At 44.0% G+C, this 23,575-nt stretch overlaps 1 protein-coding gene across 6 annotated transcripts in view; it reads right to left on the bottom strand.

Annotated features, from left to right (window-relative positions):
* FUNDC1 (FUN14 domain containing 1) overlaps positions 1–23,575 on the bottom strand; it is a 64,491-nt gene that overhangs the window by 7,127 nt on the left and 33,789 nt on the right. For 3 of the 6 annotated variants that reach the window (XR_009459106.1, XM_059720784.1, XM_059720787.1), the window contains exon 5: positions 7,040–7,247. Coding sequence is in view for 3 of the 6 variants with exons in the window: in XM_059720784.1 (XP_059576767.1) it covers positions 7,040–7,247 (208 nt within the window). In the remaining 3 variants the exon portion in view is untranslated. Of the gene's footprint in view, positions 1–358; positions 489–7,039; positions 7,248–23,575 lie in introns of those variants that run through there. The other 3 variants (XR_009459107.1, XR_009459108.1, XM_059720786.1) reach the window with 3 other exon arrangements.

Raw genomic sequence — 23,575 nt, 5'->3', positions numbered from 1 at the left:
TATTTGTCTACATTTCAGTCAAAGGTGTCAGTGCAGCCCGTGAAGATGTAAGTGAGCCACCTTAAACAGGTTATCTCAGATAACTATTGTTAGAAGCATAACTATAGCATACATAGAGCTAAATACTCGAGTATTTACTCAGCTTCTCTGGCAAATAATGCTGTTGCTGCACTACTACCATTCCAGAGGTAGCTAGTTTAAAGCTAGTTATATCTACCGAAACTACAACCACTGTCAGAGTTGCTTTGTAGACTTACCTTATGATTAATTAGGAGTTAACTATTACCTTAAATGTAACACACACACATATTAATAAACAACAAATTAAAATTAAAGTGTCTCAGCTACTGATACGTACTTTCTTGGGTTTGGCTTGCTTAGAAGATAGAAGCCCATAAAACAATCACCCTGAAGAATGAGTTCTACAGGGGTTTAACTTCAAATATTTGTTCAGATAATGATGTGGGAATTGGACAAGAAATCAAGATCTATAAAACAAAAAATTCATGATTATTTCACTTGGATGGAAGACAGACAAATCCTGATGCTCTTATTTGTTTCAGTTTAACATGGACCAAATCTCATCATCAGTTTTCAAGCATAGGACTCCACTGAAAAAAATGAGGAATTCTTGCTAACACTCATTGTTAAAAATCATTTGGTTCCTGTTTCTACTGTTGTATTACCTTGTTCATTCTGCCCTGTCTAGTCAATGAACACATAACATTGCGAAACAGCTCTTCAGTGCCAAGTCATGAAACAAACCATAATGACCCTGAACTTTGGCTACTACCTAGAAGTGCACTAAACCCAGGAAAGTGGAAAAGAAAAGTCATTTTTGTGTCGCTGTGTCCTGGGCTGGCCATAGGCTATGCTGGTCATCCAGGAGATCATAACCCCTTTCTCCTAGCCACAGTGGCCCTGCCAGCTGCAAGGAATGGGATGGCATAGGTCCTGTTAAGTCAAATCCACACCACTGGGAGGATCCTTCTATATCAAAGTGACCTTCTCACAGAGGTCTGTCATAGAGCAAGGGAGAATCTGAGCTATTACATGAAATACTTCATGGTAAAAGCACATCATCTCATGAACACACCAGCATGAAGGCTCAGATGTCAAGTTTCATTGTGTCAGACAGAATGGCACATTTAATATGTTTGAAAGCTCGTGCCAGTTTGATAGATGTATTTGGTTCATATAAGTGAGATTTTCAGATGTTTTCAACCCTTGCTAGTTCTGCTGCCATTGAAGTCAGTAGGGAATTTATGGAGAACTTTAAAAAATCATACCACTACCGAGGAACACCAGTAAAAATCAGCATAAAACTTTCAGACTTGTAGAACTTTTGATACATAATAATGGTATATATTCAGAGGGATCTGGGGCATACTGGGCTTGTCTACAACAGTCGCTAAATATACAGTAGACTAATTCTACTGTGCTTTAGCACATCACAGCAAAAGCCATGCTGATACACTAATGTGCAGTAAAATTACTCTCCTGCACATTAAGCATCATCATAAGACTGTGCGCCAGCACTCCTGTGCATTAGCGTCGGCTACTGAACATTTATTTAGTACCTGTTATTGCAGGTATTAAACTTAATGCACAGTAGCAACAGTGCATTAATGCACAGGTAGATGCGCCCACTATAGCATTACAGCTCCTGTTTACTCCCACAGTGTAGATTAGCCTGAGTGCATCTATACTCACAATGTGCATGCAAAAGTAAAGTATATGATTATCCTCAAGGTCAGAATGTGGCTTTTGCAGTAGAACTCTTAATACCCTTTTAATAAAACATGCAGTAATTGCAAAGAAGGCTAGGAAAGCCCTGTGAAATGGAACAGACACAACAAAGTAAAGAGTCAGCAGGAGGGAAGTATTAATGTACTACTCAGTAGCAATAACTATGGTTTAGCACTTAATGGAGGCCTCCCTGTTATGTTTTCTGAAGCATGAAGCACCAAGCTCATACACCTCAAAATAGGTTACATTTACTTTAGATTTAAGGAAAGCAACGTGGAAAGAACACATTTAAAGTGCCCGTGACAGTGACAGCCTTTTGACTCAGACTGCAACGTTCTACAACTCCGACATATAAAATGGCAGCTGTCTCCCAGCCAGCCCTGCAGCTGTAGAAGGACACTTCTATATTTAAAGGTGCAGTGCCCAGAAACAGAATGGTAATGTCAGAGTTCAAAGTAGGTGCAAGCAGGGCCAGGATAGCACCAAGCCAGGTGACTAAGCTCTCTCCCTTCCCTCTTGGGTTGAAGTTACATGCTATATTTAGACCATACTAAATCTGCAGAATGTTAATCAGTATTAAAGTTAAAACGTGCTGTGCACAATTGCACATTAAGGGTTAATATTATTCCTCACCTGCATAGCGCTAACTTGCTAGAGCACTGGTGAGCAGGGGCGTGGCTAGAAGCCAGGATACCTGGGCTCTATTCTTGCTTGGTTGGAGGGGTGAGCAGATAGGGGGCTGGAAGAGGGGCATCCTGGGATTCTGGAGGACTGAAAAATTGTTAAATTTATCTCCATGGAGCAGGCTGAAGTTACCCTAACACAAGCTAGATAGCACAGCCCAGAGTTAACCCTAGTCTGAAGTGGTATAACTTTGAGACACTCAGAGGATTCTTAGCATGAGTTAGCAAGCTTTAATGTATGGACACTTGCATTTTAAATGCCCTTAGTATGGTCAACGGGGTGCATCTACACATGTGCTTTAATGTGCATTAGCCTATTTTAATGCACATGAAGCATCACTTAAAAGCCATGCACTTTTGCTAATGCACATTAAAATAGATTAATGTGTATTGTCACTTAAAAACTGTGCTCTTTAGTTAATGAGCATTAATACAGGCTAATGCACATTTTCCTACTACCTCACAATGGAGGGCACCTATACACATGCAGAGAGGCTGCTCCGATACATTGTAATTATAACATGTCAGAACAGACTCAATTAATCGATTCTGCTGGAATGTGGTAAATACTGTGCTCCTGAAGAATCCAGTGTCATGTATATCAGCGTCCCTGTACTGAAAAAAGGCAGTGAGGTTGCTTTAACTATCTCATTTCAGCTTTAGTTAAAGTGCCCCTGCCACCATTTTTCAGTGCAGGGATGATGATACATGTGATGCTCCAGGCACTCTAATTAAAGCACTCCCTGGCCCCCTGGAGCACATCTATAAATGCCTGGAGGTATTAGATTTAATGCACATTTAGTAAAGCGCATGGATGCACGGGTAAACATGCTCCATCCTGGTACCCTTAGACTTAGTGTACAGTGTAAGTGTAATGTATAACCTCACCCTTAGTCTGGTACCTGGGCAACATCTCTTTCCAACCACAATACAAAGCCACACACTTATCTTGCAAATGTCTGTTGTGTGCATGCTGTCCTGTTACAAATTTAGCCCAAAGGAAAAGCCTGGAAGAATTTTTTCTTATTTTTCTCACTGATTAAACTTGTCCATATCCTGAATACCCTATTGTAAGCTTTATCAAACTTAAGAATTGAAATACAATGAATTGCTTAAATGCCCAGTTACTGACTGTGCTCATCAAAAAGTATTAACATGCTCTTTTTTGCCTTTGAAAATTCCCCAGGCTGTTCTCCAAGTTTCTTCTTCGAGTCTGCCTTGAAGATTTGCCATCAGCCGAAGCTACGTGAAGGAATTATCAGTCTCCCTCTGCCTCCCTTATCCCCTCCAATTCTATATTTTCCTGCTTATTCTTTTAGGCTGGTGGATAGAAATAAAAAATATTTGATTCCCAGGGTCTGAGATAAGCTTTCATTTTCCAAATAGCCTTGATAAACTAGCACTGATCAATGCTTGTTTAAGGGTGTGCTTGGACTGCACATTCAAGCTACCCCTATACTCTGCCCTTGATTCTGCATCTATTTCAATTAAGAAAATATTGAAGGAAATGCCACTTATTTCTAAATAAAAAGCTTTCAAGCTATCCTTACAGACTGCTTTGAGGATATGATACTGATCAAAGCTGCTTTGAGGAATCATCTGTTCTGCTTGGAATAGGATAGTACACTGTCTATAAAAGCATTAATGCAATGTAAGGTATTAAAGCAGCTAGTACATTGTTTTAGAAGTAGAAGTGAGAAAACTTCAAATGCTTCCAAATTTGTTAAAAATCAGCAGTTTCATGGGTACAAGGGAATGGAAGGGACCTCCTGAATCATGTAGTCCAGCCCCCTACTCTCACAGAAAGCAATGTCATCTCATCCCTTTCAAAAACTGATTGAACTCCATCTTAAAACTAGTCAAGGTATTTGACCCCAGTGCTGTCATCAGAAGTCTCTCCTAAAGCCTCACTGCTCTGCAGGGTAGAACCTCCCAATTTTCAGGATACATTTATTTCTTTCCAGTTTACATCAATTTGTTCTTATACCAACATTGTCCTTTACCTTAAATAGCCTTTTTTCTCACCTGGGATTTTATCCCTGATGCATTGAGAGTAATCATGCCCCCACACTGTTTTGCTGGGCAAAAAAAGGCAAGCGCTTTCAGTGTCCTCCTCTAATATATACTTTCTCTCTCCCTAAACATCTTAGTAACTTTTCTCCGTTGTTTCTGTCTCAGTACAAATTCAGCTTATTTGAACATGGCTGACCAAAACTGAATGCACTATTTTAGATGGTTGTCACTAGCATTAAACTTCCCTACTTCTACTGGAAATATCTTGTAAATACAGTATAGTCCCACCATTTTTGTCCCTGCCAGACATTTTATCTTCCTTCTCCTTTCTCTCTTGTGTTTGCATTTAGCCTCTCTTCTGCTTTCTTTTCTGCCTTCCACTTTAATTCTTGTGGTTTTCCATCTTCCCTTCTTCCCCATCACCCCACAGTTGTTCTTTATCCTTATTCTCTTTGTCCTTGCAACCTCATTTAATTTTGGCCATTGCCCATCCATTTGAGTTCATCAACCCAGTGTCTTGTCTGTATGCCTTCCTCTATGCCATGCCACCAGTGTTGCCTGCCTTTCAGCCGCTGATGAGAGGTTCAGAACCTACTTCTCATGATTACACTAGTGTAAATTAGAAGTAACTCCACTAAGTAAAAAGGCTTTCATGTGCAGAAAACCTATGTAAGTGAGAAGAAAATTGGGTCTGCTGTTTTCAGAGCCATTGGCTGAGTAGGCTGAAGAACCAGTGGCGTGTAAAAAAAAAATATAAGGAAAGCTGTACAGGTTAGGGTTACTGACCCAGAACTTTCCATGGATATTTCCATGGAAATTTCTGGTTCAGTGCAGGAAAGCCAAGCTTGTCAGGTCTGAGAAGAATTTGTAATTGCTCAGCTACATTTATGCTTTTAAGTTCTCTGAACTGATTTGCTCAGCTCCAATTTAAATTTAGTACTTTCAGGGACTTTTTTATTGTTAAGTGTATTGTATATGAAAGGATTTATTTGGGGTGGGAGGAGCAAAGATAGCTTTTAGAAACTGCCAGAAATGCTTTCATGCCCTTGCAACATGATTTGCCAATGAGAAGCTGTTCTGATGATGTAATGCCAACTTGCACTCACTCTCCTGGTTGAGAATAATGACTCTTGAATTGCTGCCCTTGAGGGGGAGTTCTATGAAAGACTGAAGAAGTTTATTTCTCCAACTTGCTGTTCACTTTACCCTCTTATGAAGCTCAGCTGTTCTTATAAATCAGCCAAAGAGCCTTAATTGCTATACCTCGTAACAAAACAATGAGCAAGCTCAAAATCATGTCAATAACAACTAGAAAGAGGGTTAAAATGAAACACACGCTCTCCTGCCAACCTGGGGCACAAATAACAAGCTACCTGCCATGCACTGCCCAGCATAATAAATTTAAATTTATTAAGTGAAATGCTGTAGCAAAGATTAAAAAACAAAGCCAAAAAAAACCCAACCCAACAACAAAAACCCCCCGTTAGAATCTGTAAGGGAATTGCAATTAAATGGAACAACTGCTACAGTGAAAGTTAAAACCTTAACAACTTTGATAATGTCCCTTTAAATTACATTTGTTAAATACAATGAAGCTAAAGTGTTCCGTGGTTATGCATATATTTCTAACAAATGACTGAACAAATATTTGGCTCATAACCATGAACTAGATGGTATGACATTTGCCTGGGAAAATTAATTACTTTAACATGTGTTGTATAAAATATGAGATAATCATGTACTGTATTTGGATGTTGTATAATGCTTCTCAGTTACTAAGTTATTATCAAAGGAAATTTACAAGAAATAAACAAGAAACACTCATAGATGCTGTAAATGTCATGTTATGCTCAAGGGCTTTTTGCGGCTGAATAATTTTTATGTGGATGAGGAGTCTAGGCTCATGTAGCAATAAGTCAAGTTAGAATGAGTTAATTTTTATATTTGCATATAATTTTGTTGTTATATAATGTACCCGGGCCATTTCTATTTCCAGTGATACAGCCTCAATATAATGAAGAAGATGAGATCAAATCAGATTAACCTTAGCAACTCTGTATATACTTAGTACAGAATATAAAACTGTTTGGATTTGAGGAAAAGTGAATATTAAACAAATAAGGAACTAAGCAGCATCTTATCAATAGTACATTTGACCAAATAGGCAAAGTGGTAAATTACTAGCACTTTTTTGTATTTTTATGTGGGTGGGAGGACTCTTATTCATTGATTTTAAGTACAGATGGTCCCCTTCCTGCATAGCTCAGCTCTCCTAAATTAAACAGGTTCAGTCAATTCCATAGCTGTGTTGTCCATCCCATTCTATTGTCTGAATCATCCACTGGAGGGTCTGAGACTTTGTGCCCTGGGAGGAGTTGGGAGGAACCAGTTTGGAGAGACATATATATTGCCAATATCTGTCTGTAGGGATGTAGCTTTAGATCTGGAACCTAGCAGGAACCCTGTTAAAAAAGTAATGGAATTAGTGGCCGTTCACCAAGGATGAATATGGCCCATTGTCTAGTTCCAAAATGCCAGGTGCTAGAGTTCCCGTGTTATATTTTTTCCATATACAGAAAGAACCATATACTTACTCACACAGGAACTGCATACCAGGTCAGAAAAGTGCTCCATCTTGTCTGGTATGTTGTTTCCAGTGGTGTTGAGTCCTGCTAATCTTCTGGCCTTACTTATATCTTGAGAAAATGTGTTATATCCACTCATTGTGCTATGTGGAAAAGCATTCCCTTTGCCAGTCCTCAACACGTTGCCTTTCAAATCCATTAAAATTCTTCTTGTAGTCTAAGAAAAAGTAAAATAGGAGCGCTTAAGCCAAAACATGCCTCAGTTGCCTGAGCTATAAATGGGTACCTGGGTATCAGACTGGGCAATCAGATGCAGTCTGGCATCAATGGCATTTGTGCTGTTGGCTACAGAAACTAGTAAGCCTTAACCATGCTAGCCCAGTTGGGCATCTTGGTTTCGGCAGACCTTTGACCTTTGATCATTTTCTATAGACCATTTGATATTTTGTATAGCTTTCACATACATCTTGTCTCTACCCTAAATACATCTCAGTCTCTGGATGCATTTATGTGCCTCTGACCATATACATTTCCTATCTCTGAAACTCTTCTCTCTCTGATGGCTATCCTTTTAGGGATAGAATGCTCAGAGCTGAACACAATATTCCAGGTATACCATTAAATTATAATTACATTATACAGGCAGTCTTCAACTTACAATGTTTCGAGTTACAACATTTCATATTTACAACGCTTATAAATTGAAACCCTGTTCCACCTTTATGACGTCAGTTTCGACTTTACAACATTTGATCTGATGCAATGCCATGCCAGTGAACAAGTTCACTGCATCGCTCCTCTCCCTGGAGAACATCTGGCCAAACTTCCTTGGACACTTTCTTTAAAAAAGCAGAGAAGACTCCAGAAAAACCTGCAGCCAAGACTCCTGAAAAGACTCCAGCCAGGAACCCTTCAAAAAGTCCAACCAAGAGCCTTTCAAAAAGTCCAGTAAAGTCACTTCAAGGAAGTCCTTCCAAATCAATATGATTGCTATTTACAATATAAATACATTAATGTAGCTATATTACTCACCAATAATTGATCAAGTACAAAATTCTGGGGTATTTTGGGTGAAAATAGGGTATCGGGGCTTGGTTCAGGAACTGATCCCCCATTTATAACATTGTTTCTTATGAGAAATTGGTTCTGAGTTATAACATTTTGACTTAAGACACGGTTTTCAGGAACCAATTGTGTCGTACGTCCGAGGACTGCCTGTATTACTTTATGTGTTATCCATCCTACTTCATCCTATCATCTTGTTTGTTGTTTTGACAAGTGGTTTGCACTGCCCTGTTCACAGTGACACCCAGATTCTTTCCTGACTTTTTATTTTAAAACCCAGCAACAATATAATACTTTAAATTATTCCTTGCAAGATAGTGTTTCCCAGACATAGTCTTTTGCCTTTATCAACACTGCCACATCTTTGTTGCCTTATTGTTTATGTTAGCTAGAACCTTCTAGAATTCCATGGTCATCTCTGGTTTGGGGTATCCTGAATAATTTCATGTAACTTCAGATTTTGCCATTTCACTATTCCTTACATTTCCCAAAACGTTAATAAATATTCAGAACAGCATTGGCCTTAGTTTGGTAGCCTGTGGTATGATAATATTCATATTACACCCAAAAAATGACATAAAAAACATTAAGATTGGAAAATCAAGCCTTCAAAAGTTAGGGAAAGCTGGAATAAAGGTTGTCTATGCAACTTTAATTTAGCATCCTGTGCATAATTATACATATGCATTATGATAGTCTTTCAGTTCATGATCATGTACTATTTCTCAATGGGTCCTTGGCCTCATTCAATGCATGGTTAGGTAGCTATTTAATATTTCTGATCCAGAAAGTGGTCATTTGCCCATGGTACTTATTACCTAGCAAAATGGACAACATACAATGCACAGGGAAGCCTAGAAAAAATGTTCTATAGAATTGCATTTATTTTGGTTGCACATGTACTTAGTAGGATAGGTAAGTCAGAGGCATAGTAGGGCAGCCCTGCACTGTGGGACATCTATGATGCATGGGACAGTGCCAGTGCTGATGGTGGTGGCTCAGCTAGTTGCTGTTGCAGTGGTGACTATTTTTGCACCTCCTGAGGCTGCTGCCAAAGGCATGCCCCCCTCCCTACCCTTCAATTGCACTACTGGGTAGATTAAGTTTATTTCATTGTGTTATTGTCTGTGGGCTTCAAAGAAGTGAGGCCTGACATTTAAATGGATTTTAAAAGATCTGTAACCTGGGCGGTACTCCAAGAGGTACCCCCTCTCCAGTTGAAGGTATCAAAGCAGGTGCACAAGTGCTGTGGGAGGTATAGGGACTCTCCTCCCCCTATAGAGCAGAGCCAGACCACCAATGGGGCCTTAACCATATACCTTTTAATGAGAGAACAGTACTGGGAACATAACAGGCATAAACCAAGGGGTATAGGGGACACTACAATGCCCAAGGGGGCAGGATTCAACAAAGGTTAGACACTTACAATCATTGACAAAAGACAGGGTTAACAAAATATAAAACACAATCAGCAGAGGAAACAATACTGGTTGGGGAAATATAAAAGGCACAAAATACAAAGGAATATAGGGCTTAGGTACCTGAAGATGGGGAAAGAAGAATAACACAATGACCCCTTTGCACTACAACAAGGAATCCTTCTTGTTACTCTAGTCAGACCCTAGCTAGGACTGGAACTCAGATCTCCCACATGGTAGGCAGAAACTCTACCACACAGCCACCAGTGCTGATACTGCTCCAAGCTGCTAGGGGTCTTGACCTTCCCAGAGGCCCAGCCTAATGTTGAGCTGCCTGGGCTTTTGTTGGAGGAGCTGGAAGCAGAGCTGGGAACCTCTCAAGTCGCTGCTCAGATCCTTGCTGGAGCTGGGGAGCCTCTCCTGCTGGCCACAGCCTCTCATAGGGGATCCTGGAGCCCAGCGGAGAGCTCTCCTGCTGGCTGCACACCACCCTACTGAGGGTCCAACTGCTGCCTGCAGGTCCCACTCCTTCAGGTGCTTCTGGAGCAACTGCTCCCGCCCCGCTGGCCCAGCTCTTTACCAGCTCTTTGAGACTCCTTCCTTGTGGTCCCTCACTGGTCTCTCCTGAGTCAGCTGCACTGCCCCTTGTATCCCCCTCCAGGTGACCCAAGGGGCCAATCAGGGGACATGGAGGGTGAGTCTCTGGGACCTGATTGGTGAGGAAAGGGAATCCCAAGTCCTCCAATCATCTTTTGCCCTTTCAAAATCCCTGGGCTAAGTCACTACCAGCTAGCCCATCACAGATCTAAAGACCAATAAAGGACTTGGGAGCCCAAAAGTTAAGTGCTATGTGGCCCCTGCTATAGAGACCAGAACACTGAATGTTAATCAGCTCAGTGTTGATCAGTTTAGTGAAGCAGTCACACCTTAAGGCAAAAAGTCTTCTCTGACTGTCCTTCACCTGCACAGCCGTGAAGAACTTGCCACTAGAGGCTTGGTGATCAAGGACAGAACTAAGAGCTAGGGGCAGGACTAGGACACAGCCCAAGATGGAAGCAGTACCCCTGGGGACCAGGATGCCAATCAGAAGCATCCCCATCAACCCAGGTGACATCAGGACCTGATCCATGCAAGGGCTGGGGCACAAGTGGCTGGGGGGAGGTGGGTTGCTGGCCATGGGGAGTGGCCACACACTCTGGGCAGTGGGGGAGGACTGGGGATCACCCCCCAGCCCAGCTCCATCCTGAACTGCCCCCTACAGCTGCTCCAATAGTCCCCTTCTTGGGGACTGTCTCCTGCCCAAATCCTGCCTGGCTGCAATGGAGCATCCCCCCCCCAACTCTTCAGACAGCAGCCACCTGTCATGACGACTTCCAAATCCCCTGGACCCAGATCCCCTGGTCCCTGAGGACCTCCAGTCTCCCAGAGACCCCCAGATCCCCAGGAAATGCTTGGATACCCCCACGCCCCCCTGAAACCTCCAGATCCCCATGAGATCCCTGGAGGCATCCACATTCCAGCCCCCTGCCCGCCCAGGCCCCAGCTGAGACACCTGGTGCAGAGTTACGTGGGAAGAAGATGAAATCTAGAACCTGAGCTACTGGGACAGGAGCAGCTATGGTCAGACTCGCCCAGCCTGGATGTGCCCCCATGAGTTTATCAGCAAGTGCCTAGGGAGAGGAGGCACAGTTCTGGGCTCTGCTGCACTCCCAGATACCCCCAGACCATAAGGTTGCTCAGCACCAGGTGAAATTCTCTGGCAGGTCCCCTACCCATATCAAATGCCTTCTGCTGCCAAGTCCCAGAGCTCCAAGATTGGTGCCGCTGTCTGACATCCCTGCTGAAAAGAGCCCAGTGAGGGGCAGGGGCCAGGGCCAGGAACATATCCTACACAAATATTTGAACTCAACTCTGTTGACTTCTAACTTGGCTTAGAAAGAAGATTCAGGGGTTTTACTTAAGTAGTAAAGAGTTGATCAAAGAAGGACTCTGAGAGAGAGAGAAAATGAAAAAAAAGAGAGAAAATAGGATCTTCCAAAGTCAAACGCAATGGGCTCAGCTAAGCAAGGGAGAAGAACAACAAAGAAAGCCATGGGAACCTACCAAAAACAGGCCTTTAAAGAGAAGAGAGTGGTGCCTCCCCACTGCTGAAGGAAATTTCACATAAATGCAACAAGTCCTGATGCACACTCGCTCAGTGAAGACATTTCCAGTGGAACAATGATAATGCAAGCTGGAGAGAAGGGGTCAAAGATAACACTGACACGCAATAAAACAAAAACTTCTCTTCATAACACCACAAGCAAAAAGAGAAACATGACAAAGCTAAAATAAAAGGATGTTTCTAAGGGCTGATTTCTTCCTCTCTCCCCAGCAACACACAATTAGCTTATGGAACTCATTACCACAGGGTTTCATTTATGCCCAGAATTTAGGATGATTTAAAAAATCTGAAGTTGTTTTAAATATAAAAAGCCCATTATTCTTATAATCATAAAAATCTTGCAAGAAATTGAACTTCCATGTTATGGGACAGAAAATCTTCAGATTATAGGGATTAGAAAGAAATTCTCTCAATGGCAGTCAGGGTTGAGACACAGGAGGCCTGGCCTGGGAGCCAATTGGGGAACAAGATCGCTGTACTTAGCAACCAGGGGCAGAGAGGGCAATAAGAGTCCAAGGACAAGACAAATCAGGAAACCAGGAGGTCAAGAGATGAGGAAAGTTTATGAGTGAGCTGAGTCAGGAAATCGGGAGATCAGAAAGCATGCTGAATTATCAGAGATTAGATAACTGCTGACCAGGTGCCTTCCAGGTCACAGTTCTGGATTTAAGATACCTTCATTCTACCTAAATTGCATTTTAGGTGCCAAAATCCTTTACTGAATCTGGTTCTTAATCTTTACCTCTGCCACAGTCCAATTCTAGAAAACTAAAAGGCTTGAGTTGCCTCTATTTTTTACTTGCTATTGTGAATTAACTCAATGATCAGTCATGGGGAGTTATAGAGGAAAAAATTACACTGTGATTTCTGCAGTGAGTCTTTCTCTTTACAATGGAAGCTGACTACAATGAGGAAGAAAAAAAAATTGTGAGCAATGCAGCACTTGTTGGATCTTTGCCCTGGCATAACCGCTACATCTATCTTATTCCTATCCTATTACATGAAATTCTGTGAGACCAGTAACATGGCCAAGATGAACTGACTGTAAAATTTGCATCAAGCTATTATTAATTAACAAAATTGTGACAAAGGGGAGAGTCAACCTACAGCCAAGATCCAAATACCATCTAAACTATGGCAGATCCAGTCTCCTACCATTCAGATAATTCCAAATTAAAATACTAAATCAAAACCAGAATGTTGTAGCTTACAACCAATGCCACTGCTGACTGCTTCAAGAACTCCAGTGCGAGCAGGGAAAAAAGGGAAAGGTTCAGGGTGTGAAAGAGGAAGAACCTGCCTTAGTTCAGCTCAGATTCTGCTACGCTTTCCAGAAGCTGGTTGATAGTTGCTTTTTGCTGAGCCTCTGCTTAGCATCTGGGAGCCAGCAAACCCCCTTGAAATGTGATCATTTAAACAAAGCAGGACAGGTGCATGCATCTGTCTGGACAGTTCCATTACTCCTGCTTTAAATTGTGATTAGACACTGTAGCAATAGTTGACAGCCTGTGAATTCTATTCATTTGGGAATCATCTTCTCATGATAACAATGAGAGACTACTCATATGAATGCTTATTAGCATTCCATATGGTGCCTGCAAATAAATGAATGCTCAAGACCTCTAGGGAATAGAGCCCCAGAGTGCCTGAGGTGTCTCCAGATCTAGTCATTCCTCTCCATACATGCAGAAAAAGTCTCCTTTGTACGAGGAAGCTGGGATAGGGAGATACGAGGGGGGAATGGGAGGCCATCATAGTAAGTCTTTTACCTTCGCCTTTGCTTTAAACAATCTGGGCAGCTACCTTCCTTATGTGAAAAGCAGGAGAGTGCTGATTCTGCGCATTACATACGTGGTTCCAGTAGCAGACTAGGAACTGTATGGTCCCTGATAGCTATAACAGGGACTAATTTAATAATAAGCTAATCATAATTTAATAAACTAATTTATTATAATCAATTCAATTGGTACCAGACTGTTTTGAATGATTTACAATAACAATCCATAGAGATTAGTGAAAATTAAAATATCAGCTCTGTGTAAAGTAAAGTATTGTATTATGTGTTATGTTTATAGAATTTTTTTTTGAAGTTATCCCAAGGAAAGCAATTTGGTATACAAATGCAATTAATTCAAGAGATGAATGTTACATATCCATAGAAAGAGAACATGGCAGAGAAGCCATTCATTGCTATTAGGAAGTAAATTACTAATGTTTAAAGAAAAACAGATTTTTACAGTGGTCAGTTCAGTTACTAGGAAAGTCATCTATAGAGTTAGCTCTATTAAAGTTTTGCTGTTTCATCCACAGATGGTTCTCACAACAGCATATAAAACATAAGGGGCACCTCTACATGCCACCCTATTGGCGATGTAGCAACACACTACGTCGCTGTACAGGGCACTATGGTTATGTAGTGATCACGTGGGTCTACATGTGATCAGCAGCTATGTTGCCATAGCAGTGTGCTCCCCCATTTTAGCACACCATTACAGTGATGTAGCAACGAATTCTAACTGTGTGCCACACACTTGGTGCAGTACAGGCGCTGGGCTTTAGTACTTCCAAAAGGAGTATGAACTAAAAGATACCTTGAGATCTCTTCAGGCCATGTATCTCTATGATTTTATGACTAGTAAAAATGTATTAATGCTGTACACTTTCACTGGCTGCAATCTGATATTTAAAATTAAGCATCAGAACCTTCATCTTGCATATTAAAACCTGAAAACCTGTTTCAGGCAAATCATTTATTTAAAATAAATCTGCTTTCAAAAAGCTTCTTCATTATCAAAAGCTATATTGCAAGGGTTCCTTCATCTCCCAAAATGTTAAATTATATCTCTCTGCTTTTATGTCTATCACCTCTTTTGCCTAAGATGTTAGCTAAAATTTGGGGCCCTGCATGATTGTTTCCACTGGGATATGAAATTGGTGATGCAAGTAGCTTCTTGGTGTTTATAACAATAATGTACCCAAACACCTATTTCCCCTACATATAATCAGAAGCAGCAGCAGATTCTTTGCTCTGAATTTCCCAGGTCTCCCACTCCATGGAGTTCTGTGCCCAAGAAACCTCCTCCGCTTCCTCTCAGGGCAACAATGACAAATCTTTCAGCTTTTTGCCATCTCCAACACATGCAGCCTATCAGTGATAACTTAATTCATATATTTGCAATTAGAGAAACCCATCAGACTACATGTCTTAAATCTGGCTTGACATACAACCTATTGCCCTTGAATAAAAGTGATAAGAGCACTTTTCAAAACAAGTTGGCAAAATCCTGCCTATGAACTATTGGGCTTTGAGGTCAGGGGTAATTTTAATCAGCAATGGGTTTCAGGAAATTGTGCCCAGCATGTTGCTGACTTTTTTTCTTAACCAACTGGCACAATGTTAAATGTGCCATATCCATATGTATAGACTTACAAAGTTATATTTAATAATTTGTTAATTGACACAACTCCTCAAATTCATATTCTAATACAACCAAATTCTCTAGTGATAACACTGTTACATTGCAAGAAAGAAAGTAAAAAAACCAAACAAATCGAAAAAGTCATTGTTACAGAAATTGGTGCAGGGATCCCAGGACATGGCAGTCTGTGAAAATCCTCTATAATGAATTTCTTAAACTGCCCATATTTCAAGTTGTGTTCCTTTAAAAACTAAACAGGTCATGTAGCTAAACTAAGCAAAAGATGGTCTTCTCTATGAACTGCTGTGAGTCATGTTTGTACTCACAGGGAATAGTGTCATGCGTTAATTGAATCTCACTGATTTAATTTTCAATTGACAAGTTAATAGCTCTGATTTAGAAATTATATAACAAAAAAAAATCTGTTGGTAATACTTTGATGACAGTCTCCTTTGTTGCATATTTTTCTGTTTTTCTCAGATCAACACTGCCTACAATTCACAGTGGGGGGGGTTTCCAATCAATATTTCTACATTTCTCATTTCTCTGATAGTTCTGTGTCACACCCAAAGTTTTCTCTGCAGCTTACACTGAGGTATACATTTTCAGAATAGTTTAACACAAGGGTAGGCAACCCCCGGCATGGGTATCAGAGCATGGCACTCAAATGCCTCTGTATGGATGGTGGGGAAGGGGTCGGGGCTACACAGGATTAGGACCCTTGTGGCTCCCCCATCATCCGCCCCGGCATGCCAACATCTCACAAATTGAAGTTGCAGGTGTTTCTGGCACCCTGTCCAAAAACATTGCCAATCCCTGGTTTAACACTTATTAGAATCCCCAACTATTTTCCCTCACAAGAAGCAAACCTGACCCAAAACCCAATATAATGGGCACATCTACATGAGATGCTCCTGCGCAGTAGCGTTGCCGGGCACTAACCGTAATGCAATGCTACTGTGCAGTAGTAACAAGCTACTATGCTGTAGCTTGTTGTTAGTGCACAGTAGCATCGGAAAAAAACTGTGCAGCAATGGTACTACACAGTAACACCGGTTACCGTGCAGTCCACAGCTCGTCTAGATGTGTCCAATATGTACAAATGATGGAAAACTAGCAGATAAGAAGCCTACATCAGAAGCAAGATGATCCTTTCACGGGCTAAATATTCCCACGCATTTAGAGGAGCAGAAGAAAATGAGAACCTTTTAATTTCTACTCAGCCACAGAAGCGGACATGCGTGTACTCCTAGTCCTCATGATTCCATAGAAACTCCTCCCCCTCTTTGTAGGGTTTGGCTCAGTTGCTAAAAGATGGTAACATGGGAAGTTGAGAAAGTTTGTGATTGTAGCCCTGATGTATGAGTCTCATTCAACCATCCCATTTGTGTTTACAAACCAATACGGTTTCACATGGACTGAGTCCCTGTTAACAAGTGCAGATTCCTGTTCCAAACTATGTGGGAAAATTCCTTCCTAGGAGCTGCTGTGTGTCCATTCCCTTAATCTATTTCAACCTCAATTTTTGCTCCATATAAATTGACTCCCCTTTAATAGTGTTCACAGTGGGCCGTTAGATTGAGTATATCTGGAGTAAATTCCCTTGTAATCATGTCATGTGTCCACACCATTATTTCAATCGCAATCTCATTTGTTATTTTAATGCTCTTTGGAAATGTGACATGTAGAAGTCTGATACTCCATTTTATTTCTGCTCCACAGGGAGTCAACAGCTACTCTCTGACCACGTCTACACATGAGCTTTACTGCGGAGGAGACTAATTAGCTGCGGAGTAAAGCATCACTGTCTACATGTGTGATGCTTTTAGGCCACAATAAACTAGTTTACACCATCATAAGATAGTACTGTCCCCAACAGGACTGTTGGGGACAGTACTATCTTATGGTTGGGTAATTAACTTCACTTAAATGCACATGTGGATGCTGACCCTTGGCATAAATTGCATTCAGTCAGCCTAGCCAGCAGGGGTCCAGACTCCAGCCTGCTGCCTAGCCACGTGACTCTGCACTTTCAGCACCTTCATGCTCCAGCCAGCCCCTCTGCTGCCTGATGCCACTACCCAAAGCCCAGGACTGACCCCTGGTACCTCTGGCCCTAGAGTAAACTGCTCTGCCCTGGTTCAAATTGCTGATGTCCCAGGCACACTTATAGACACTGTATCCAGGAGTAGTTTACTCTGGCTCAAACTGCTCCGGAGTTTATTGCTTCAAATTAATTGCACATGTAGATGCACCCTCCAAGCCAAAACTGCCCTGCTCCAGTGGAAATTAGACCACTAATAATAGAGCTTAGACAAGTGGAAGGTCCAGCTTAATAGGGCTTTGCTTAACTGTGCCCTCTTCTGTCTAGGTCAGTGGTTCTCATCCTTTTCAGACTGGAGGCATTTCTTCTTTAACTCAGTGCACCCCTCCATAACTTGTATGAAATGAGCAGCAGCCCATTTCAAATCTGAATGTATTTATTACAGTGTTTACCTCCTTGCAGAGGGACTGGGCAGTGGGGGCAGGGAAGTGTCCAGGCAGGGATAAACGTGAACCTGCACTTATCTCCTCATACCAGCTTATCTTCACACATCTCATGGCACCCTTCAAAAGACTTTGTGGCACCCTGGTTGAGAATCACTGGTCTAGGTATTACCCAGAAGCACAGGGGAACATACAGAACATGCCTGTTTCCCTCACTCTGATGGTAGAGTGATAGCTAATGTAGAAGCTGGCAGAACCAATTGTGCTATCTTTCAGTGGACAAAGAATTCCCCCATGCAAAGAGACTTCTTCACTGGCTACTACTGGCCATGTTGAGGCTGTTTAAAATTGCATAAGAGTGGTTTGTTGCTGCAAGATTGCTTATCAGTCCTGGACTAGTATTGATGCTTTAGTGGTGGAGTGATGTAGCCTGGTCACCGTGTGCTTGTGCAAAGATTCAAGGGGACACATATTAACTTTTGAAGAGCCGTATATGGCTCCAGAGCCTCAGGTTGGCCAACTCTAGCCCATTCTTAAAAAAACTTCCAATGAAGAAGATTCCACAACCTCCACAGGTAATCTGTTTGGGTGTTTCACTATCCTTACAGTCACAAAGGTTTTTCTAAATTAAATCTAATTTAAATCTTCTTTGCTGAAAAGTTGATTTTGTCTTGTACTTTTGCCAATGGATATGAGGAACAATTGATTGTGACATGCCTCATAACAATCTTCTACATATGGAAGACTGGACTACTGATATTCTGATGGCATTTGCTCAGTCTTTCTGTTCTCAAGACAGTTTTCCGAATTAGTTACCACAATAAGTTACTACATAGATAGTGTTGTGCATCCCCTCCCTTGGCCAGTTTCCAGTTGGAGTGGCCCTCTCTTCAGTGCAAATTGGCTCTCCCAGTACCTGGTGCTCAGGTACTACACCAGGGGCGAGCCATTATTTTGGGTGGAGGGACACTTACCGAGTTTTGGCAAGCTGTCAAAGGCCGCATATGTAGCCCCTTGATCAGTGCCCCACCCCCTGGCCACCATCTTGGAACTGGAAGTACCGCCCCTTGCCCCTGGAAGTACTCCATTGGGGAAGAGGGTTTGCCATCTTAGGGGGGAAAAAAACAAATTACATACTAAAAATCAAACACCCATAATAATATATTTAAATTGAATTTAAAAATATTTTTGTCCTGATTTGTGTGCATTTGTGATGTATGTGCAGAAGTGACTGCATATGGGGGTTGGTGGGGATGTGTGGATGTGTGTGTGTGGGTATGGATGTTGGTATGGGAGCCATGTAGTGCAGAGTGGCTGGTGGGTGGGCAGGAAAATGGGGAAAGCGGTGGGGGGGGGGGGGAGTGGAAGCGAGCAGGATCCTGGAGCCTGCACCAATGTCTCAGGTCCTGTACCGGTGGGGCCTACAGTGGAGTGGTAGGAGCACGGGTTGTGGGCTGGCAGGGGTCTGTTGAGCCGAGGTGGGCTGCACCAGCAGGGAGATGGGGGAGCTGACTCAGGTCCATAAAGCCCCTGCTGGCCAGGACCCCACGCTCCTGCTGCACTGTTCTGGGCCCTGCCAGCGCTGGCCACAGGACACTGGCATGGGCCCTGCACTCCTGCCTGGCTGCCACTGGCTCCCACACACCCACTCACTCCCAGTGCCCTTTTCTCAGCCTCCCAGTACAAGTGGGCAGCAGTGGAAAGCCCCAACCTGGCAAGCCCTGTGCTTGCCTGCAGGGAATGAACTGGTGCTCAGCAGCACAGGGGAAAAGCACTCCCCACCATGGCTGGTGCTTCCTGCTGCAGCAGCCGTGTGGGGCAGCAGTGGCAATGAAAATCAGGCACAGGCAGCCCCACGTGGGGTACAAGTGGCTGCAGCACAGGGCATTGGCCATGGGGAGGGGAAGCAGCCACTTTTCCCCGTGCTGAGCACCAGTTTGTTCCCTGCCACCACTGCTAGCCTGGGCCCTGTGCTAGCTCTGGGCTCACCTGTTGGGGCTGAGCCATGGCAGCAGCAGCTGAGCAGAAGCTGCTGCTCAGTGCAGAGGAAAGCAGCCCCCTCGCTTGCCACCACCAGGCAGTGTTTGCTGTGGCTGCCTGCCTGAAGCTCATGCTACGGTAGGCTGAGGTGCAGCTGCTTCACTGCCGCCTCTGTGCTGTGCTGTGGCTGCTCCACATGGCCACTGCTGCTGCGCTGGGCAGCACAGAGGTGGCAGTGAAGTGGCCACACCATAGCCCAGTGCAGCATCAGCTCTGGGTGGGCAGCCGCAGCAAGCACTGCCTCGTGGCGGCCAGCAGGGGGGCCACTTTCCTCTATGCCGAGCAGCAGTTTCTGGGGAACAAGCTGGTGCTCAGCACAGGGAGAAAGTGCCCCCCCTGTGGTTGGCAACCTGTGCTGCAGCTGCTTGGAGCCTGCATGGGGCTGCCTGTGCCTGCTCTTCGTTGCCACCAAGGCCCCACGGGGTGGCAGTGATGCAACAGAGAAGTAAGACAGCCTCAAAGGGCTACAAGTGGCTGCAGCACAGGGCGCTGACCATGGGGAGGGGGAGCAGCTGCTTTTCCCTTGTGCAGAACACCAGCTCATTCCCCACCATTGCTGCTCAGTCCAGACAGGCGAGTGTGGGGTGCGCAGGGTCAGGGCTGAGCGCTGCTCCCCTCCTGTACTGCAGGGCTGGGGCAGATGGGGCTGGGAGTGAGTGGGTGTGTGGGAGCCAGTGGCAGATGGGCGGGAGTGTGGGACCTGCACTGGTGTCCTGGGGCTAGTGCTGATGGTGCCCAGAGCAGGGTGGCAGGAGTGCAGGGTCCCGGCTGGCAGGAGCTCTATGGAGCCAGGCCAGCTTCCCCCTTTCCCTGCTGGTACAGCCCAGCCTGGCTCCACAGACCCCTGCCAGACCACACCACACACTCCTATCACCCCGCACTGGGCCCCGCTGGCGCTGGCTCCAGGACATTGGCACAGGCCCCGTGCTCCCACACGCCACTCTCTTCCGTTCTCCCACCCCCACCGCCGCTTTCCCACCCGCCCACTGGCTCCTGGCTGCATAGCCAGCCCATGGGGTTCAGCAGGAGCTGGTCTGGCCCCGAGGACTGGGGCAATCTCCTTTCCCCCCCCCCCCCCAACTTCTTACCTGAATTTCCTACGCCGCTGCAGCCACAAACAGCCCCATGGGCCCAGGTCAGATGCCCCTGCCAGGCAGGGCTGCCATCTGTGGGGGCGGGGTGGGGCAGGGCCAGGCAGACCCTGCTGTTGCATTAGCCTGCCGTGGCTTCCCCTGGGTCCTATTGCCCCTGGCTCCTGTCATCTTTGACAGGAGCCAGGGGCGAATAAATATTAATTTTCTAAATTTTTTAGAGGCCCTGCAGGCCAGATAGAATGGCCTGGCAGGCCCATAGGCTATATTTTGCCCATCCCTGTACTACACTGTCACCTACTGGAGGCAGTCAGTTTAGGAGAGCTGGTCATGTGTATGCTCCTTACTGTAGAATACATTTACTACAAATTAAAGTCTAGAATGAAATTACTCAGTAATAATTTTGTTGTGTCCACACCCTTATTTTCATAAAAGAAAAAGACAAAAAGTCTATCTGATTATCTCTCTCTACACATCTGGCATTTAGTCCTCTGAGAATGTAATGTCTGACATGTCCCCTGATGTTTCATTTATCAGTGTCATGTATAATCCATAAATTATTCCAATGAGATAACAGTCTGCAATTCATTTCCAATAAAAGTATTCAGAGAACATAATTGATTTGTACTTCTGATCCACTACTGAACTTGCCACAGACTATGTGGTACATTGCTCAGTCAAGGGAAGCCATAGTAGTTAATCCTGGATACTTTAACAATACACTTCTGATCTCTAAAAAAGTTTATCAGATATTAAGAGCAGCAAAAACATGATCAATTGAACCAAAATTAAGCTGAGATTCAATCGTGAGAAATTACTGCAATAGGCATAATTCCTTCCTTGAACCAGTTCCACCTTGAACCAGTACAGTTGCTTTTGCTGTATTTTTTGAACTCTTCTTACTCTTGAATGTGCCTCATGCAGTTCATTTATGTGCATGAGCTTGTCTCTTCATTTATGTTGAAAAGCACTCCTTCCCAAAACTCAGATGCACTTTTTCCTTCTGAAAAAATAAGACGTTAGTCATGGAAACTAGAATCTGTTTTATTTGCTAATGGCCAGAATAAGTTAGCACACCTACCAGTGATTTGTGAGAAATATTTGTAGCATTTATAAAGAAACTTAATGTTTAGCTCTAGCATCTTAGTGTTTTACTTATGGAATAATGAAAATCAAATCATGGTGTTGTTACACTTAAAGACACTAGTTTGGCTGAAAACAGACCTTTCCATTTTGCCACCATAAAAATTTTAATGGCCCAAGCAAACATTCATCCCCCTTGTCATGCCACAAATGTTCTATATTGTGGCCACAACAATACATTGTATAAATTTGTGATTTTTTTTTGCAGTGGGTGTCTGTTTTATGGCAAAAAGTATAGGTAGCCTGCGGAGGTAGTCCCAAGCCTTGCAGGATTGGGCCCCTGAAGCCCAAGAAGTGCCTACCTAGATTTCCCACTTGCAGAAATGTGCCTTGGGACTCTTCTAGCTAGGGATTTCACAAGCACATGCCCTGCACATATCCAGTACTCTGGATACAACAAGAGCTGTGGTCCCACATGCTGTCTGTGTAAAGAGGACTGTGGAGCAGGAATGGTGGGCCCTGAAAACACTTCAGGCCAGGAATGAATGTAGCAGAGACTTCAACAGCAGGGTCTTTGGCAAAACCCTTTGTGAAAATATGTGCATGTAAGTTTCACTCAGAAAACCCACCAGTTTTGCTATCTATCCATTTTGTGTAATTCCTCGACAACATGAGACAGACAGTCTGGGAGCAAGGGAATACAGCAGACTTGGATATAATCATCATAGTTACTGTAGACAATGAGCATGTCTACACAAGATGCTTAACTGCACAGTAGCATAGTTTACTGCACAGTAAGCATGTGCGTCTACACGTGCATGTGCTTAGTACACAATAAACCTTGCTAATGTCAAGTAAATTTGCTACCTGCAAATGAAAGTAGAAAATTTACTTTCAATTAGTAATGGCGCTGTAGGCCTCATGTAGACACCTGATCAGGAGCAAATCTGCTCCTCGTCAGCTGCCCACCAGGGGGCAGGAGATTGCTCCCTACCCCCCAGGAGCTGCTTGCTGCCTGAGCAGGCTATACCACAACCCGGGCAGGGACTATGTCCCCTTGTCCCGGCAGCAGGGACCTCAGCCCCCCCACTCCAAGATCATGATCAGGATGTGGGGGGGCTGGGAGATCCTTATCTCCTAGTGCCAGCTCCACAACAATCATAAGTATCTCTCAGAGTCGGCTCCATGACCATGGAGCTTGTGCTGAGAGGTAAGTGTCTCCCAGCACCGGCCTTGCGGTGCAGAGCTGGCACTGGGGAGCCTGGTGGCAACTGGGGAGCCTGTTCCTGGGGACTGAGGAGCTCCTCAGCTTGTTCCGTACCCAACTCTGTGCTCATAGAGCTGAGTGGGGAACAAGCCCCCCAGCCTGTTCCCTTCCCAATTCTATGCTCACAGAACTGGGCAGGGAACAGGCTCCCCAGACCCTGGCAGCAGGGAGCTCCTGGTGCCAGCTCTGTGACCGCAGGGTCAGTGCTGGGAGACCCTTACCTCCCAGCCTGAGCTCCACAGCCATGGGACTCAGATTGGGAGATCATAATCTCCGAGCACCAGCTCTGCAACCACAGGTCTAGCGCTAAGAGATCCTTATCTCCTAACACCATCTCCATGGTCGCGGGGCCAGTGCTTGGTCCTCAGATGATCAAGGCATAGGGCTTGGAAAGAACTGCAGGGGTGGGTAGGTCCCAGGCCCCCTTCCCCCAATCCACTGGTGGGGCAGCTAGCAGTGAGCTAACTGCTAGCTGCCCCACTGGCAGATCAGGGCAGAAGGCTGGGATCTG

This window comes from Alligator mississippiensis, chromosome 1, assembly GCF_030867095.1.
Source record: "Alligator mississippiensis isolate rAllMis1 chromosome 1, rAllMis1, whole genome shotgun sequence".
NCBI lineage: Eukaryota > Metazoa > Chordata > Crocodylia > Alligatoridae > Alligator > Alligator mississippiensis.
This window is presented reverse-complemented; position numbering and strand designations above follow the sequence as displayed.